Here is an 18962-nt window from a genome sequence, read left to right on the forward strand (position 1 = left end):
AATGTAATAATAGGAAGCTGTAAAATAATGTTTGATGTTTTACTGCAGGAAGTTTCTTGCCCAGTCAAGAAATATCCCATAGCTCCAGACATCAGAGTGGTGTCGGTTATCTCATTTAACTCCGCAAGAAAGCAAAGAAGCATGTTTCGCAACAAGCTGAATTATTCCCTTCACTGAGGTTGAAAATGGAGAATGTGTGTTACAGTGTTTCAATACTGCGATGCTGCTAGTTTTACCTCAGCAAAGTAGGATGGTGTATTTTCCACTCGGTGCTCTCTGCCGCTAGCAGAAGCATCAGTGTGGTGTACATGTATAAATGTATTACAGTGGGAAACAGATTTATCGGCAGATTTTTGTGTTCCTGAACACAAGCAGATTATCTGCGAGGAGCAGGAAAGCTGGCGGCTGATTATGCCTGCAGGGTCGTATCTAATCTGAGGCTACAGTCAGATCAGTCAACAGTGAGAGGGTGAGAGGGAAGGAAGGATAGAGGGAAAAGAGAGGGAGAGTCTTTAATGATTTACAGATTGGACAGAAGGATGGAAGGAAAGCGATGAAGTGTGGTGGAAATAAAAAGGGTAAGGATTAGGGAGAGATGTAGGGCAAGAGCATAAAGACAGGGGGATAGTAGTAATTAGAGAAGCTTGCACACATCAGGAAAACACAAAGAGGGACACTCTGGGAAAGAAAAGAAATGGGAGGAGGAAAACAATCCAAGTTTTCCTGCTAAAATGGAGTCCAATAAGCTCAAAGCAACAGTTCCTCCTCTTCCTCTTCTCTCCCTCCGATTTGTCTCCAATGGGAACCTCCCTTTTCTCTCTCATTTATATTCACAGGAGCTAGGGGGCTAGTCACAGGGGGCAATCACCACACAATACTACTTTTCCAAACACACACAAACTCACATGAATACGCACAAATACACAGTTGGAATCTTCTTTGTAAAGCTAAATTTAGGGCAACCAAGTGCAGCCACAACAGACTGAAGGAAAAAAACAAAAACAAACTCAAAGTAGTATTCTTCTTTTTTTGGTTCAAAATATTAGAAAATAACAACAGATTAATTATTTAAGTTTGCAAAATGTCAGTAATAGTAAGAATCAATATCTTTGTTTCAGTTATTTTTTAATAAATCTCTCTGTCTTCGGGAGATGTCATTTCAAGGTCGTGCGGCTTCATAATGTCGCTTTGGAGAAAAAAACCTCTCAGTCATAAATAGTGCAGGCTCAGGTGGTGCCACTTCTCTGGTGTGATTAAATCATAGCAGGCTCCAGAACCACGAGGCTAGAGCCGACTCACATTTAGTCTTGAACACATTTCACTGCCAGCAATCAGTTCCAATCAGCCTGAATGTGGCACTCACCTGCCTGCTCAAAGCTCTGTTTCCTAATATAAACTATCCCAGAAGGTAGTAGTGAGAAACTGTCATTTTCTCAAGGAAAAATGGACAGAATGTGTTGCCTCTGCCAACAAATGACACAAAAGTAGTAGTGACAGGCCTAAAACAACAACAACAACAACAACAAAACTGTCCATCTCTTAAGAAATCCAGCAAAGATCTGAGACAGAACCCAAGAAATGTATGTGGACCAATAGTTGATCCATCTACTGTTCACCGAGGCCTCGTCAGAAATGGTCTCGGTTGGCGGTGAAGAAGCCAGAATAAAGGGAAAAACACAAGACCTGAACTGAAAATCACAAGACCTGAACTGAAAATCAGCGGCAGCCAATGGTAAAACTTGGTATCTTGTCAAAACTGATTGTATTCTGAACACAGAAAAGTACCATCAGATTTGATCCACCATAAAATATCATTGGTAAAGTATCTGATTGGCAGCAGTTTCATTTTTCAGCATGACAATGATCCCAAAATCATACCTGGATAGAAAAACACACAGTGAAACACCATCAGTCGTGGATTGGCCTCCCCAGAGCCCAGACCTCAACACTGTTGAGGCAGTGCGGGATCATCTAAAGGGAGCCAACATCCAAAGAGAAGCTTTGCATGTCTTTCAAGAAGCCTGGAGTACTATTCCTTAAGACTACTTAAAGAAATTACAAGAAACCTTGTCAAAGAGAAACCTTGTGCTAAAGAATAAAGGTGGACATACCAATAGCGACTTTCAAGCTCATTAGAATGATAAAAACAGTTTTTGCCTTAACCTTATGAGAACCAAGGAAAAATCTATCTTTCCACTGAACTTTTTTGGAGTTAAAAGAGGCCACCCAAACATGGGATAACAATGGAAAGCCCATAATGTTCTCTATTTAGTACATAATGACTTATAAGAATAGCTCAAATAAGTCAAGGGTATAGACGAAAAACAAATGTCCATCACAGAGGACACAAATGAATAGGCTGGTTCTCAGGAGGCTATACACTGCATTTCCAAATATTTGTATGCATGTTTCAATAAGCCAATGCACCTATTTCCTAATTATCCTACCAAGATATAAAGAGATTAAACATTTGCGCAGCACAATACATTTACTTTCAATCCATCTTACTAAGGCAGGAATTACTATTTCTCCATCCGGAGCAAAAGCAGAAACAAGGAAGGTAGCTCAATGTAATTTATTGCATCCATCTATCAGGGTTTTTTTTTTATGAATTAATTAACCAAACAGGATTGCTGGCTGTGGGTTTCCCCAGCCAATGTTTGCGGAAAGGCAGGCTGCACCCTGGACAGGTCACCAATCCATCATAGGCTAACACAGAGAAACAGACAACCAGTCACACTCACATCCATACCAATTCCAATTAACCCCACATAGATGTGGGCCAAAGCAAGTCAGACTGAGTCAGCGGGAAATCTGAACATCCAAAATGTGGACTGGTTAAATTGTTGTTTCTCTCCTTAATCCCACTGAAGGCCAGAGCTTGTCTGCTACACTGTGGGTGGGACTGTTTCTTTAGACAGGTCTTTAGGCTGTTGCCAAAGACCTGGGACATTACGATAAATTTATGAGAACTTTTTATCCTGGTTGTTCACAATGATGATGAGCTTTTCGCAACCTATTACTATCTATAAATTTTAAGACACATGTGGCAGCGTATCTGGCCTTATATAGCTACATCTTCTATGCCAGATGTGCTCAGTCACTATGCTCACAAGACTGAGCCTTGGAGGTGGAGAAATCTGCCCTTTAGAAGCAGTGTATTTAAAATAGGGACACCTTGACTTGAATTTAAACAAAACGAGAAGAAAAAAAAGATTAATTTACTTTAAGTATCTCTGAAGGACGGGGTGCGGGGGTGGGGGGTACATTTGGTGTTTTTTCAGGGGAAGCAGGTCAAATATGGACACATTTTCTTAGTTTGAAAAGCCCAAACTGAAAGCAGAATGAGAATATTTTCAGGGCAGGAGGTTTTTACAGTGCAGAGCCTTGATGACCATTAGTGCATCAGTTATTACTGCATCTAATGGATGGGGAAATACGTGTAAATCAGACAATTAAAACAGTTTCCACTGTGCTACCGGTGCCTGTTTTACACACACAGACACACACACACACACACGTAAAGCTAGCTGTTTTGCTTGAAACCAAAGTGAAATACACCCACAGGCAGTGAACTTTCCTCTCCTGATGTTTAACTTGTATTTCATTCTGTTTTCCTGACACATTATCTATTCCCCGCTATCTATCTCTCTCACACACACACACACATTCAAAAAAAAAAAATAAGCTCACACATTATGAACAGCCTGGTGTGATTTTCTGAGACTCACACCGACTCAGATACTTTTATGCTCACACACGTACAGTCACACACATTCACACAAAGAGCTCCCAGTGACACAGAAATCTCCTTGGAGACTTACAGCTCCATCCCTGTACCTCCTTTCCTCCCCCTCCCCTCCCCACCTCTCCTTGCCTCACGACCTCTGTGCAGTCCTGCAATGCCGCTCGTGTTCATCTCTCTCCTCTGTCTTCTCTTTCCCCAACCTTCTCATCCTTCCCATCTCTCCCCACGACCTCTCGGTGGCTCAAATTATTTCTTTGGTTTTATCTCCCTTCCCTCGCTCACCGTCAGTCTTTTCCTTCTTCATGCCTGTGTCACTTTTATTTCCTTTTGAATTGTTGCAGATTCTCTTTTCCCATTGGAAAATATCTCTGTTAGGTTTTTACACCCAACCCAAACTGCCGCAGAGTTTCAGGATGACTTCCAGAGCCCCATTTAATCTGTAAATCTCACCCAAAAAACTCCAATGCTACTAGCTCAGCCAATGGTTACATACGATATTTGCATATGTGCATGACCGTGCATGACTGCATAACACAAAACACAAGCATAAGCAATGCTAAAAGAAAGATGGATCGCTTGGCCACAGTTTAGTTGTGAAAGCTGGTTCAGGTTGTTCTAGGTGGGCTCAGCTGACACACCTGAAAGCACTACAGCCTTTCATGAACACTGTTTACACCTTTCCTGTTGTACGTGACACAAAGACCACTACAACAATGATTTATGGCTGTTTTTCTGGTGACTTGTCTGCAGTATTGTTCTCAGTACAGTCACAGGATAGAGTGACTTAATGGTTTAAAGCAGAGGTACATTTTTAATGAACTATCAGGCACTAAATGCTTCAGTAGAGTCAAATTGAGAACAAGGCTGCTACTCATTTAGCTGTTGCTTTGGTGTTGAGACTTCTTTCTGGATGGGCCGGAATCAAACCTGCGACCTAGTGCACATGGTTTACTAAGGTCAAGAAGCAGTACATATTGGAAAAAGAAAAAAATTGAATCTGCGATTGAGCTGCAATATTTTGCTGACTTTTCATGGCTAATTGACGCATTTGCTCAAACAGATTGCATGCAACTAACTTGATCCAATTCACTGCAAACCCATAGCAGGCTGAATTTATATTACTGCTGTTTTATCATCATCAGAGTTGCTTTGAAGACGGCAGTTGAAGTTAACGGTTGCAGATCTGTCTTTGAATCTCAAGTTCATCACCCACAGACGCCATAATTATGGCTGTGTGATGGTGTCCAGTTTTTCCTGCAACTGTACCATTAACCATGTGCGCATTCAAATACAGTGGAACCCCGACTTACGAAATTAATTAGTTCCCAAGGGTCTTTCATAAGTCAAAAATTTTCGTAAGTTGAAGCACCCATCGCGCCTTTTGAGTGAACGATAGGCTATAGGCTAATTGCTAACTGCAACAACAATATGTCGTTCAAGTGGAACAGCGAAGTACAAATGCCAAGAGGTTGTCACATGATTTGGAAGGCATTGTGGGCATTGTGGGCTCAGCCAATCAGAGCCAGCGGATTTCGTTACGTGGGCATTTTGCCGTAACACGGGCAGAAATATTGCTGTTAAGTGCCTTCGTAACTTGAATTTTTCGTTAAATGGGGTATTCGTAAGTCGGGGTTCCACTGTATTTGAACCGCATAAAAATGAGCTGATGTAAGAAAATCAGTCATAAATGGCACTGCAGAAAGATTTTAGGAACTCAAAGTGAAGTAAGTGTGTTTTCACAAAGTGCCACCCAAATGTGTGAAGGACAACGATCTAAACACGTGAAGTCTTTGCGGAGTATGTTCGTAAATGACAAAACCAGAAAGTGAGAACAACTGCGGCTGCTTGTGAAGAAGCTCTTCTGTGCTGCAGGCCCACCAAGTCTGCTGGGCTGGGAAATGTTCCCCAGATAATAGAGCTCACACCTCTGTAGAGTGTTAACAACCCACTGCAATGTCACCACTTTAATTTCATTCATGCTCACTTAGTTACAGTCATACAGTGTGGCGTGTGCCCAGACAGTATGCGGGCGAGGTCGTGCAGACGGACATCGTCACCTGAACTGCTTCATTTAACACAATTTCAGGTATTGTCGGGAACCTCGTGTGTTATTAGGCATACTCACCTTCACTGCGCCAGTTTGAAGTGCTTTCAAGGCATCTATAACATAACAGCATGTTAACGGTGCTCAAGTCATGCGAGTTCATGCTTTAACCTCGATTTTTAACTGATTTGAAGACACGGTGTGGTGCAAGCATGCGAACAGAGAGTGGGCATTCAAAAACGTGTTGATGATCAACTCATTGTCGCAGCTGCAACGGTGAGTGACGCAGCTTCCTTGAAAATGCTGTCATTTGTTGCAAGGAACACAAGGGCAACAGTGTTACCTGCTGTGTAATGGGACTGTTTGATATTCTCTTCAGTCGATTATCTAAACGGAGGCCCGGAAGTACAGTTTCAGAAAAACTTTAAGCCTCCGATATAAAAAAGTAATGTTTTCCATCTTCCATCCTGTGCAACAGTGTTTCAGGACCTTCCGAGCTCAAACCACTCTGCAATCACTCACTTTAACTGTTTAACTGTTAGACCACTATCACATTTTCCCGCCCCCTTCCCTCCTTCCGCTCTTCCTGTCATCTCTCCATCTGTTAGCGCCTCCTCCATCTGTCTCCACTCTTCTGTGACCTGTGCATCCATCCATCCATCATCTATACTATCATTATCAGTCTCACCCTGCTTGTCTGCCATACCCCCCCCCCCCCCCCCATTATTCACCCTTCACCCCAAGGCCCGCCGCTTATTGATTAGTTGTTCCTCCTCTTTATCCCTGCCGGCTTCACGTTCCTCCATTTATCACAGAGCTTTAAGTTCTCCAAGCTGCGTGACATATATTAACAAGGAAGCAGCATCGACGCGTATTCATTAAGCTCTGGGCAAACAGGCTCCATAGCTTCCTGCAGATTTTGGTGTCTGACATGAGATTCGGTTTCTGTTGCTTTTTCCTGTGTGCTTCATTAGGTCGGGGTGCTCAGTGATGAAAGTTAAAAAAGTCGTACCTACCTTGAGAACATCTGTGTGTTCTAAGGAGAGCTCGTTGTGACTTTCCTTTTCGAAGAGATCACCTTTCATATCCAGTGAATAAATATTTTTGCTTCCTCCACTTCTGTACCATTCATTCATTAATGTTGAATTCTCTCGCAGCTGCTCTATTCCCATGTTGTTGCAGTATATTAATGACCTCGAGTTGATTATTTCAGTTGTTCTTCTGACTGAAGTTTGGTCTTTTTACAGCATCCTGACCTGCGATTGCATTTGTCCCTAACCATCGGGAACCGTCACGTTAATTTTTATTGAGTGGAAAAAAAGTTAGCATTCATCCTCCAGCTTCACCTGTTTGTTATGCTGTGTCACTAGCGGTCACGTAGCACATCATTATATACCAGCTAGTCCAACTTAAGTAACCAAATGTCACTGCTGTTTAGTTCTGTCTTCATTTATGTTGGAAGTGATAGCTGTAATGTTGCCAACTCCTCAGTAAGAAAAATGCTATTGGCTGTCCTAAAAGTCGCTGGAACTCGCTAAATGATGTAATCGCCTAATTTGCATAATTGGTCATGCGCAGGTAATTGTAACAGACGTAGGAGAGAGAAATAACATTGTGGAAGAGACATGAAGTGAGTAAAAAACACCCAAAAGCATTTAAAATATGTTTAGAACTACATATATATATATATATATATATATATATATATATATATATATATATATATATATATATATATTTTAGCAATTATTGTTTTTTTCAATGTCACAATTCTGACCCTCCCCCTTTGTGGACTTGGGACCGGTGTTCTGACACATTTCTGCTGTCGCAGAGTAACTCCAGCACAAATGTAAGTAGGTATGACGGTTTGCCACTTAACTTTGCCCATCTGAGTATGCTTGTAGCCCACATTCATAAAGCCAGGACGGTTTGCCACTTCATTTTACCCGTTAAAGTATGCTTGTAGGTCACATTCTCAAAGGTAGCATGGTTTGGCACGTAATGTTACCCGTCAGAGTATGTTTCTAGCTCATATTCACAAAGGTAGGATGATTTGCCACTTAATTATAGCTGTTAAAGTATGCTTGTACGTCACATTTACAAAGGTAAGACGGTTTGGCACTTAATTTCATGTTGTGCGCATGTGTAGAAACAATGGGTAGGATGGATTCCCAGAACACCTGGCAAAAGTGACTCGAAATAGACACTTTTGCCAGTTACTTTGAGTCTGTGTGTCTTTTTAAGTAGTTTTAAACCTTACTACGGTACTTATAAACTGCTTACCTGTCATAGAAACCGATTTCTAAGTTTTCAATGATGGGAATGATGCCTTTTAGTGCCTTGATTTATTTTCCACCTAAACATGATATAGCATGTTTAGGTGGAAACAAGTGAGCTAACTTCCTGCTGACTTCTAACTCAGTTAAATTTAATACATTCTGCCTGGATATTAAACTTAATCGTTACACCTGGTAAAGCAGCAACGCTGATCATTTTATTAAAGATGAAAGAATTTAGACAGTTTTTAACTCAGTGATGCCGCAGTGATCGTTTGATTTTGGGACCTGAAGCGGACGGCGTTTTGGACCCAGATTACTCCGCGAGGCTCCTGACTACAGTAGCCATAATGCTCCAACAATCCATCAAGCGATGCAGCTTCGTAGATTACCAAAGTCGCACTAAAACATTTTTTGACAGATTTTTGAGCGCTGTGTACCACATAAAATCGTTTTGAGGTCAGTAAGCACAACCAGAATTCAAACATAAGGCGCACCGGATTGTAAGCTGTATATTTTTGAGAAAATTTAATTTTAAGTGCGCCGTATAGTGCGAAAAATACAGTATTCATACAGCACTTTCACGTTCACACACTCACTCCAATGGATGCATCAGGAGCAACTCGGGCTTCTGCATCTTGCCCAAAAGACACTTTGGCATGCAGCCTGAAGAGTACAGGAGCCCGCGATCAATCTGCTTTCTTTCTAATTGGTAGACAAGCCGCTCGACCAGCTGAGTCACAAGTCTTGTGTGATGTGAAGGGTCAGTGTGCACAGCTGTTAACAAACCTTTGTAGGAATTTTAGAGCTAAAACTAACTACATGGACCTGGAGGTATATGAGAAAATACCAAATTAGTTATAAAAATCCTGCTCACTGAAGCCTCAACCTGTCAACTCAGCACACTGTTGCATAACGCAGTTTCTCAGTTCAGTTCATTGATTTAGCCCCACCTGAATGCCACAGCGACTGTGTGCATCTGGACTGGATGAAAGGCTCACAGAGGCTCCACACTGGAAAACATGTTTATTCACTTTTACCAGTGCAGTCAGATGAAACAGGAAACAGAAGAGACGGACACAAACAAACATGGAGCATCACTGCATTACACAAGTCAAGGTCAGTAAAGGTCATCACACCTCCGCAGCACACAAGACTATTTCAGGACCAGTGAGGATCTGTGTGGCCACAAACGAGCACATGCTTGTGGCATTATCCGACAAGCAGAAGTCCAAGATTTTCTGAGAACAAAAGAAGTACTCTTTGTGGCCTTTGTGTGGGCCACTTATTGGGACACACTGCCACCTGCTGGTTAGGAGGCAGCTGTGCAGCAGCTGGATCAGCAATACATTTTAAATGTTAAAACGTCTAGCAGGAGCCCACCAACATTAAAGACTACACACTAGTTCAAACCGCGGCACTTGAGCTAGCTAGCTAATAGCTGGTAAGGGACTCGATTTTTCAATCAGTTCTTTAATCCGTTGTGACAAATCGTTCAAACACATAAAACGTTACAGTTAAGCTCGGCTGAGTTTGCTGTTTATGTGAAAGAAGCAGAAACATGTTCATATAAAAAGTCAAATAAAAAAAAAAAAGAGTATATTTACCGACTTGAAAGAAAATTCTGAAACAAGTACTTCTCATATCTGTGAATTTGTACATGAGAGGAGTGATAGCTACCATATGATGTAAATAACTGTCCAGTCAGTTCAGCAGACATGACCACTGCGTACAAGTCTGGTGTGGAGAAATGTGAGTGTGTGTGTTTCACATTCAGGATTCATCTCCGTTAGCACTATCGTCTTCTCCTTCCTCCTGCTCACCTTCATCATCATCATCGTCCTCTCTCCCTCTGCTTTTCGTCTGCACACAGGGACACACACACAGGACAAAGGTTAACGTCAGTATTTGACACATGGATCAAGCAAATGAAGCCCAAACTCCACAGTAGTTGGGACGGTGTGTAAAATGTAAGTATAACTATCAAATGCAATGATTATGATCAATATATATCTACAACGTATGCAAGGCCTCTGCCGACAAAGACTTCATCTGTATACCTTTCAGCACTTATGAAGCTTTTCCACATCTCTAAAAGTGTTTCTGAGCCCATGCAGTGATTTCCATGACACAGTCATGTCTGTTTTTAATGCAGTGCTGCCTCAGGGCCCGAAGATCAATACTGGTCTTTGGCCTTATGCTCTGAATCTTTTGATGACGTTATGCTCTGTAGATCAGCGGTCCCCAACCTTTTTTGTGCCACGGACCGGTTTATGCCCGAAAATATTTTCACGGACCGGCCTTTAAGGTGTCGCGGATAAATACAACAAAATAAAACTAGTACCGGTACCAAAAAAAAAGAAGATTTATTCATAACACACGTGAAAAGACCCAGAAAAACCGAGTTAACGATTAAAACGATAACAAAATAACGCTGAAAACCGATAAAAACCCTGAAAACCATACATTTCACACCTGAGCCTCAACTCTCGTGGCCCGGTACCAAACGACTCACGGACCGGTAAAATGAGCTTCTATTTTTCACAAAACAGTAAAATGTCCAGCTTTAAACATCTGATATTTCCTTTGCTCTACTATGAAAGAAATATTGTTTTATGGTTTTTGGAAATAATTTTATTTATATTTTAACATCATCCCAACTTTTTTGGATTTATGGTTTTAAAAATAAATCATGTTAGGTTCTTTGCACTAAATTCGCCTGTTGAATAATAGCTGAAAACAAACTATGTGCATACAACAACTTGTTTAAAACAGCTGCTGATGTCCTCCTTTCCTTTTCCCCCTGTCCTCACCTCATCTTCATCCTCCAGCAGGTCCCCCTCCTCCTCTGAGTCATTCAGCTCCCGGCTCTCTTTGCCCCTCTTCAGACTGTCTTCCTTCTTGCTGGAGGTAGATGAGTGAAGAGGAGACACTTCACCTGGCTCAGGTTTGGAGCTTTTCATCTCTGAGTAGAGGGTGGAAAAAAAACACACAAAAACACTCAAATAAAAAGCTGATTTTTCTGTTTCTGCCAGTCTGCTCCATACCTGAAACGTTTATATAATTGATGGCGCTGGGTGCATGAAATGTATATTTAACATTTGCATAAGCACCTCCATGACTCATCTTTGTGCAGCGTGAGTCACAGAGAATATATTTGTGAAAAAAAATGACATCTTCTCTTTTGGAAGAAGTGGACTTTGCTTGAACTGGTATTAGCTAATGCCAACCAGACAAGTAAATAATCACGTACACGTGTCTGTTTGTAAATGCATTCTTGGTCTCACATTGGAGGTTTTTAGGCTGTTGATGTGATGCCTGGCTGCCCTAAAATCAAAGTAGGACCCACCTGATTTCTTGCTGTGGTCCTTCTCCATGTGGTCTAAGCTCTCCAACAGGTAGTCCACCTTGTGTTTGATCTGTGTAAGCTCCCTTTTTATGGTCTGTAGATCATCTGCCTTCACTGTAGGGGAAGTATGGGATAAGCCACTACTGAGATGACCTTTGGAAGTCACCAGTAAAGACGGCATGGATGACTCTGTGAGGAACCTACTTGTACGTGAAGTTCTCTGGCTGCTCTTGGAGGAGGAGGAGGAGAAGCTGGTCTTGGTTCGTCGGCTCCCTCCGCTGCTCAGGCTCACCCTGGGACGTTTGGAGGGGATGACCGCGCGGGACAGAGGGGGAGGAGGAGGAGGCACCCGGGACTGGTAGGAGTACATTCTGAGAAGGAGAGCATCAAAGTGTTGAGCTTACTGGCTCTGCAAGCTGCTTTACAACCCCCCAGCTGGCCAAAAATGTGCTGAGCAGCAGGCAGATTATTCTTACATGTGTAAAGAATAAACTGCTTACCTGTCATAGTAATCTCTTTGGAAGTCGTAGTCCAAATCAAAAGATGAACTGTGAAAAGAGAGGGGACAGAAAGATTAGCCAGCAATGTGCTAAAGCTGCTGCACTGTGACTGAGAGCAAAGCAGCATGCACACACCTGTACATGTCTCCTGCAGATCGCTTCACTGTCTTCGATCTATGAGGCTTCGGTTCACCTGCCAGATTGATGTCTGTAGGAGGAGAAACATCGAGGTAAGGTAGGATGGACTAGAAATCCAGGAAAGAAAAACGCTATGGGAGAGAATGTGTGAAATTTCATCAAACACATCACACCACATCTCCATCTGGTATGTTATTTTTGTCAGACTAGTGCAGGTTTTACCTCTAACAGACTGTATCGGCAAATAAGTCCTCACGTTTATTTTTATTTGCCTGAACAACAGAGAGGCTCCTCTGCTCTTGTTCAGAGTGGATATGAAGCAACTCTCCTCTTTCTTTACTTCATTTTACTTGATTGTAACACTAGAGGGCAGCAGCATGTGTTTAAACTGTGAAATGGGAAGGACGTCCCAGATTTTAATCTGTAGGTGAGCAAATAAACTGCACATTGTAACAGATACAAGTCAGGGAGTGAACATATTTACAGCCTATACTTTGTGCCTCCATACAATTTTCTAAATGCACTCGTGATTAGAAAAATAGGAGGTTGGAAAATGTATTCATTTGCTTTCCTGCCAAATTAGAAAGACTGATTTTGCTTTCAGTGCAGTAAATATAAAGCTACTGCCACAACTTTACCTATATCACATATACGCTGCACAGAAGGAGGCATACCTAGATCACAAAATATGGTAACAAAATATACTATCTAACACTTCCAAAAGTCTTTAATGTAGTGCAAATAGTATTATATTATTGGTTAACTTGCTTTATTCTTCAGTGACATTACCAAGCAATACCTTAACATGCTGTTTTTTTCCTCCATCTCACCTAGCACCTGTCCAACGATCATGCGGCCGTCCTCCCCGGCCACGGCGGCCCTGGCGTTCCTCTCGTTGGAGTACTGGACGAAGGCGTAGCCCTTGTGGACGGAGCAGCCGAAGATCTTGCCGTACTTGGAGAAGATCGCCTCCACATCGGCCTTGGTGACCAGCAGGGTGTTGAGGTTGCCGATGAAGACGCGGGAGTTGAGGGAGTGGGGGTCGGTCTTGTTGGTCACGTTGCTGCTGGCCATCAGGCTGGAGGAGGAGGATGATGACCAACTGGCAGGGAGACAGAAAGAGAAGGGTGAGTGCATGGGTGAAGATAGCAGTGGGGAAAGAAAAGCAGGTCAGCATGTGGAGGTCAGCAGTGTTTAGAGAAACAAGAAGGTGTGATATAGATTTGTCTTGTACTAAAGTTTAATGATAATCTCTGCTCAAAGGTCAGTGTGAGTGTTGAACCTTCAAGTTCTTTAACGGTATGACTTGAATCACACTGCCTTTGAGAATTCAGAATGATAGTCAGTGAATTGATTATTGATGAATTTCTTTTGATCTAATAGTTTATAAAACATCCAAAGATGAAAACCTGACTTCTAAAATGTTAAAACCAGCAGCCGTTCCAACTAATTTTTGGCATTTTGTGTATGAAAAGCTTCACATGCTTCGTCATTGTGAATACAGGTATTAATTCTCTTTAATCAAACTGAGTTCATTTATCTCTAATTACATAATAGCCTCATTATAATCATATGAGAATGCCACTGCAATTACTGTTACGCACAAGGAACTTTAAGTTGTGCTTCTTACCCCTTACACACTAACTGCAAGTTTGCACTATCAAGAGCATCTAAAAATAGATACTAGACAGAGTAGACAGTGTGATCGGGTCATGAAGCAGCCAGCACTCACTCCATTGTGTCTGTACTCGGGTCGGTGGAGGTCTGCCTGTCTGTGTCTGTTGGAGAGAAGAGGATCGTGGAGAAGCTATGAAACATGGAGACTGTGGGGGGGATTTTTGCTACACCTCCAAAAGATAAGATTTTTCCTCATATTTGGCCAAAAAAGGGGATTAAAATGGAAAGAGGTGTTAAAATATTTTAAAAACCTGTGGGATAAATTGTTGTTATGACAAAAACAAGCATATTCACTCGTGAGCAAATCCAATAACCTTCATCCTCCACAGAGGGTGAAGAAGCTAAAATGATTTTCTTTGCATTACAGCAGCTGGACAAAGCTTATAAAATGTGTTGTACAGCTTAATAAACACAGCAACCTCTGAAGTGCCGACTGCATCAAAATTGGATCGTCGCACACCAGGAAGTTTGCGTCATGTGCACTTCGCGAGTCTGCAGGTACGATCCCCTTCTTTCGGTGTATGCCAGTAACAATCCGCCATGTTGGCTGCCACATGTTAGAGTCCCCTCTGACGGCTCTGCTGACATGAAAGTTTTGCATCACGTCATGTTTCACTTGCATCGGTGCAGTTTTGGAAGCTTCTCCTGTTGCTGTTCTGCATAAACGCACAGTGTATGCATGCAGTCAGTGGCGTACTAGCGTTGATTTTAATTAGTACAGTCTTGCCACACTGTTGCTGGATTGCTGTCTCACCAGTGGCCAATACTGCAAAGTTATGTAACACTGCAGGAGAGGGGGACAAGTCCCTGAATGCAGTGTCAAAGCGACACTACAGGAAAAGGGTGATTTCATAAGAAGTCTTTATTTTATTCTGGTCACAATTCTGTAGTAAACTTTAAACCCCAGCATGCGGGAAATGATCTTCTTTGCTCAGTCCCCAGAGTCATTCATCTCATTATCCACCACTTCAGCTACTGCAAAGTCACGCCTCAGCTGCCAAAACAACGGCGCCCAGCAGCCTCTCCCCGCTCTGGCTGGTGACTCCTAGCAGAGGATTAGTTTACAGCATTCCGGCCACAGCTGAAAGCGCTGCTTGCCACTGCATGATTTTGGCCAGGATGCGTCTACTGTTTGGCGAGCTGACAGGACGTCTACAACATGGGGCGTGTTCAGGAGGTGCCGGGGACAACTGTGGCCTCTTTAGCTTGTTTCTAAAGCTTTGTGGGGGGTTTAGGCAAGAATATCAAGGCACACGTGCACTCTAGTGTGATCTGAATGTCTGATGCTAAACACAACCAGTCAAGTTATATTTACACACAAGATGGAGAAAGGAACATTAAACCCTTGTATGTTATAGGCATGTGGATGGGAAGCTTGTGTTTGGACTGAAACAGGCAAATATCTTGCAAACACCAATTTTGCAATTTTCAAATCTTTGGGCACATGCCCATCAATTGGAGGACCTTGTTTGTCTTTTATGTGTAATGATATTTGGAGCCATTTGTGTTCACTTCCTTTAACTAGCATTCACTGCAGGCCTGTTACGTTTCCAGTTCTATTCAATTGCATGATAGTTTGTGGTCCCCTTGTGATTTAATTCTAAATTCAACATGTGGGGGCTCATTATTCAGGAACAACTGCTTATTATAGTCACTCATTAATGGCTCAACACACCTCTGTGGAACTTTTCTTATCCACTGCCTCATCTGGGCCTCATTTTACAACTCCATAAAAAACCTGTTCACTGTTCAGCTTCCCTCTGAGTGTTGGATTTGTGTTTGTGCTTCAACTGTGACAACACACTGCAGCTCTCAGGATTCATGCTTGAAGACAGACGAGACAAAATGACAAGAGCAGCTCTGCTAGAGGTTTTTTTAATACACATTCAGGGAGCAGAAAGTGGCGACGTGGTCGTCCCCAGAGGTTCTTTTGATTTGTTTTCCAAATCAGATCAGAGATGATGGAGGTGAAAAGGTGAAATGGAACTTGTTAAAAAAATATCTGAATTTTAAAAAAAAAGAAAAAAAGGGGCAGAAAAAAAAAATCAGTGTTTAGTGATTACTGAATTAGTCACTCATTAAGGTTATTTCCCTTGCATGCTGCAGTAAAAAGCCACTTTAGGGACAGATAATTGCCTCTTATAGAGCAGGCAACTTTGTGTTTACGTAAGTAATGGAGCACTTTTTAATTTGTCAATTAACATGCACACTCACAACAAAAAGAACAGGGGAAAAAAATCACTCCAAAGAAGGAGAAACAGTCCTCTTTTTGGTCTCTGTCGGTGCTTTTCCTTCATCTAAGCACTTTATGTGGGAAGATTTGAAGAGGTGTTATCCAGCAATCAGCTCCAACACAAACTGGACCACTCACAATCAACAGCATGATGCATCTGATTATCACAAACTGGGAGGCGCATTTATGAGGCCATTAGGGCCAAACAGTTTGAAAATTAAGTGGCTGATTTCTCTTCTTTTACAGCACCCAAAGCCCCCCGAACTACTCTCTACTTTTAAACAAAAAAGAAAAAAAAGAGGGTGGTGGGGGAGGTAGAAAATAGACTAATGCCAAAAAGGGGTGAAAGTGGAGTAATATATTAAAAAAAATGATGCAAAAGTTGAGGTGAAAAAACAAAAAAGTGTAGACCAACTTACGATTTGCTGCTGCTGAAAAAAGTGGCTTCAAAAACTAAACGGGGGAAACAAAAAAAAAGGTAGAAATTAGAAAAGAAGGTTTCTAGACTGTTCTGATGCTGTCATCACAACAAGCAGGGGAGAAAACGTCAGGGCAAAAAACATGAACGCTACAAAAGCGGCTCATCACTTATTTAGGATAAGTTGTGAGCTCTACATCACACTGCGGTGACAAGAGATCCAGGAATATGAGAAGTCAAGTTTTCCAAGGAATTTCTTCTTAAACCAAAATTTAAAAACACTAATGGAAAAATATGATTAGACATTTTAAAAATCACATCTACAATAAAGATACTTATTACAGCTCATGACTGTTTAACTATATGCACTTTAGGTAGTACAGACGTACTGGACTTCTGATGAGGTTTCCTCGATCTTAGATATTCCACGATCAGCTTTAAGTGGTGTTATTGCAAGATGGAAGCATTTTGAAGTAGTAGCGTGCCCGATGTTGTAAAGTTACAGACCGGGGTCGCCGATGCTTAAAGGTCACAAAACCCCTGCTAAGCAAATTACTGCAGAGCTGCAAATCTCCTCTTGCATTAACATCAGCACAAACACTGTGCACCAGGAGCTTCATGGCCTGGGTTACCATGACTGAGCAGCTCCTGTAGATGTACAGTACAGTTCTGTCCATTTAGTACAGCTAGAATAAAGATGAAGATTTTATTCTTAACAGATCTGGTAATATTGTGAAACCGGTGTTTATCAAATTGGAGTGCAAGTGCCCCTAGAGGTGATTATGAGTACTGCATTAAAAAAAAAAGTAGTACCTACCAAAGAGTGTTTTTACTTTATACCTTCTGGAAAAATCCTGAAATTTAAAAATAATTACATGATAGTGAGTTCAGTAGGACTTCAACTTTATTACATTTAACTTTTTTTCATTCTACAGAACGATAAACCTGGATTAGCTGTTATACTACCTTTAACACCAGGGATTCTGAAGGAGAAATTGACATTTTAAATCTGCATCTCTTCACTGAACTCTATCATTTATAACACAAAAAAAACAATTTTGCTATCTGAGCTTCTATGTTAATGTAAACTGACCCACAAAGGAATCAGTGGTCTGCGAAAAGGGCGGTGGGTGCTTTATTTTGGCCTCCTGCCTGCCCTCCATGTAGGGGTCAGAACAACACCCCTGCTTAAGGCCACTTCACTGCAGACCACACCCACTTGGGGACCGTGGAAGTTGGGTAGAGCAAGGTGGGTCAAAAAAAAAAAAAAAAAAAAAAAAAGTAGACTTCATTGACTTTCCACTGTAAAATGTTGCATAATTGATTATAAGTTTGTTTATTAGTATATAAATATTAATTCATAAAGCTTTAAATCCAATGAAAGGCTAAAAAAACCCCACATAGGTCTATAAGCCTGCCTTACAGCAGGCCCACTTGAGCACTTCAGGTCTAAGCAGCTGCACAGCTCAGAGTACATTGCCAAGATTGTTAAAACACAAAAAATGAGTAATTATATCAAAATTACCAAATGCATAATTCTGTAGTGCCAGTGTTACATCCCCCCCCCTCCCTCCCCCGTCCATGAACGTGCGATACATAAAAGCACTGTTGCTTTAATGTTCCTCCAAAAACGCCCCCGCTTCTCACAGAGGGAAAACATCTCGCCTGCAAAATAACAGGACTCCTGAGATCAGCTGCGGCAAACACACCGCCTCAGCACCGCCAAAATCACACAGAAAACGGAAAAATACGTCGTTAGGACTCGTTGTAAACGACCGCATAACAAGTTTCAAGTGGAGGCAAAACACAGGACCAGAATAAAATGCAAAATTTAAAAACATATTCCCAGAAAAACGGCGACACTTTTATTTTCTTTCTGGCAAAACTGTCCAGAAAATCCTTCCATATTTTATCTTCATAGAAATTAGAGCACACGCAAATAAATCATAGTTTTACACGGCATCCCTACAAAAATCAAGCCTTTAAAATGTCGTATTCGAAAAAATAAAAACAAATAATAATAATAAAAAATATATATAAGTCTATATGTTGTTGTGGAAGCTACTTAAAACTAGTTTCTGTGCAGTTTGTGCCATCACAAAATGTACGTCACTACAGCCAACACAGTCTCAGGAATACCAGCCAGGAGGGGAAAAAACACATTAAAAATAAAAACAAAAAGTCCCAAAGACGGTTCAAAGTCAGGACAAAAACAAAAAAAGGTAAAAAGGTAAAAAAAAAATCTCTCATTTAAAAATACTCACCAGGAGTTTAACACTAAAAATGAGAACAATTCAACGCTCTTTCTACTTGCACGGGTAAAGATCCGCTTACAGCGCTGCTGGCTCAACGTATCACCTTGAAACCAGTGGACACGAAATGGCGTCGACTCGCACTGGCGACAGGGGAAGGCCACGCCCGCTTCCGAATCCTAGTTTCTGATTGGATATCCTGAGCCCGTGTCTGTTTAATCTCTTCGCTGATAGGTTTCGTGCTCTTGCCACTGCCGTTGCCGCTCATTGATGACGACATTCATGTATGCTAATCAATTGACTACCCGACGGTACGTACGACACTGC

At 41.7% G+C, this 18962-nt stretch overlaps 1 protein-coding gene across 1 annotated transcript; it reads right to left on the reverse strand.

Moving 5' to 3' along the window:
• Positions 1-9079: 9079 nt before the first annotated feature.
• LOC101478436 (heterogeneous nuclear ribonucleoprotein C) lies at positions 9080-18768 on the reverse strand. The gene is made up of 9 exons (XM_076881662.1): positions 16385-18768; positions 13788-13833; positions 12886-13157; positions 12053-12125; positions 11918-11965; positions 11622-11788; positions 11418-11531; positions 10882-11033; positions 9080-9931 (listed from the first exon to the last, which is right to left on the reverse strand). The coding sequence occupies exons 2-9, from the start codon at positions 13790-13792 to the stop codon at positions 9842-9844; spliced, it is 921 nt and encodes a 306-aa protein (XP_076737777.1). The 5' UTR covers positions 13793-13833; positions 16385-18768; the 3' UTR covers positions 9080-9841.
• Positions 18769-18962: the final 194 nt, after the last annotated feature.

The sequence above is a fragment of the Maylandia zebra genome, linkage group LG3 (assembly GCF_041146795.1).
Source record: "Maylandia zebra isolate NMK-2024a linkage group LG3, Mzebra_GT3a, whole genome shotgun sequence".
NCBI lineage: Eukaryota > Metazoa > Chordata > Actinopteri > Cichliformes > Cichlidae > Maylandia > Maylandia zebra.

Excerpts from the sequence above, each read along its gene's own strand:
- LOC101478436 (XM_076881662.1), bottom strand. Across the intron at positions 11,966-12,052 it reads TCTGCAGGAGACATGTACAG|TTCATCTTTTGATTTGGACT; the intron begins GTGTGTGCATGC and ends CTCTTTTCACAG. Across the intron at positions 11,789-11,917 it reads CAAAGAGATTACTATGACAG|AATGTACTCCTACCAGTCCC; the intron begins GTAAGCAGTTTA and ends TCTCCTTCTCAG.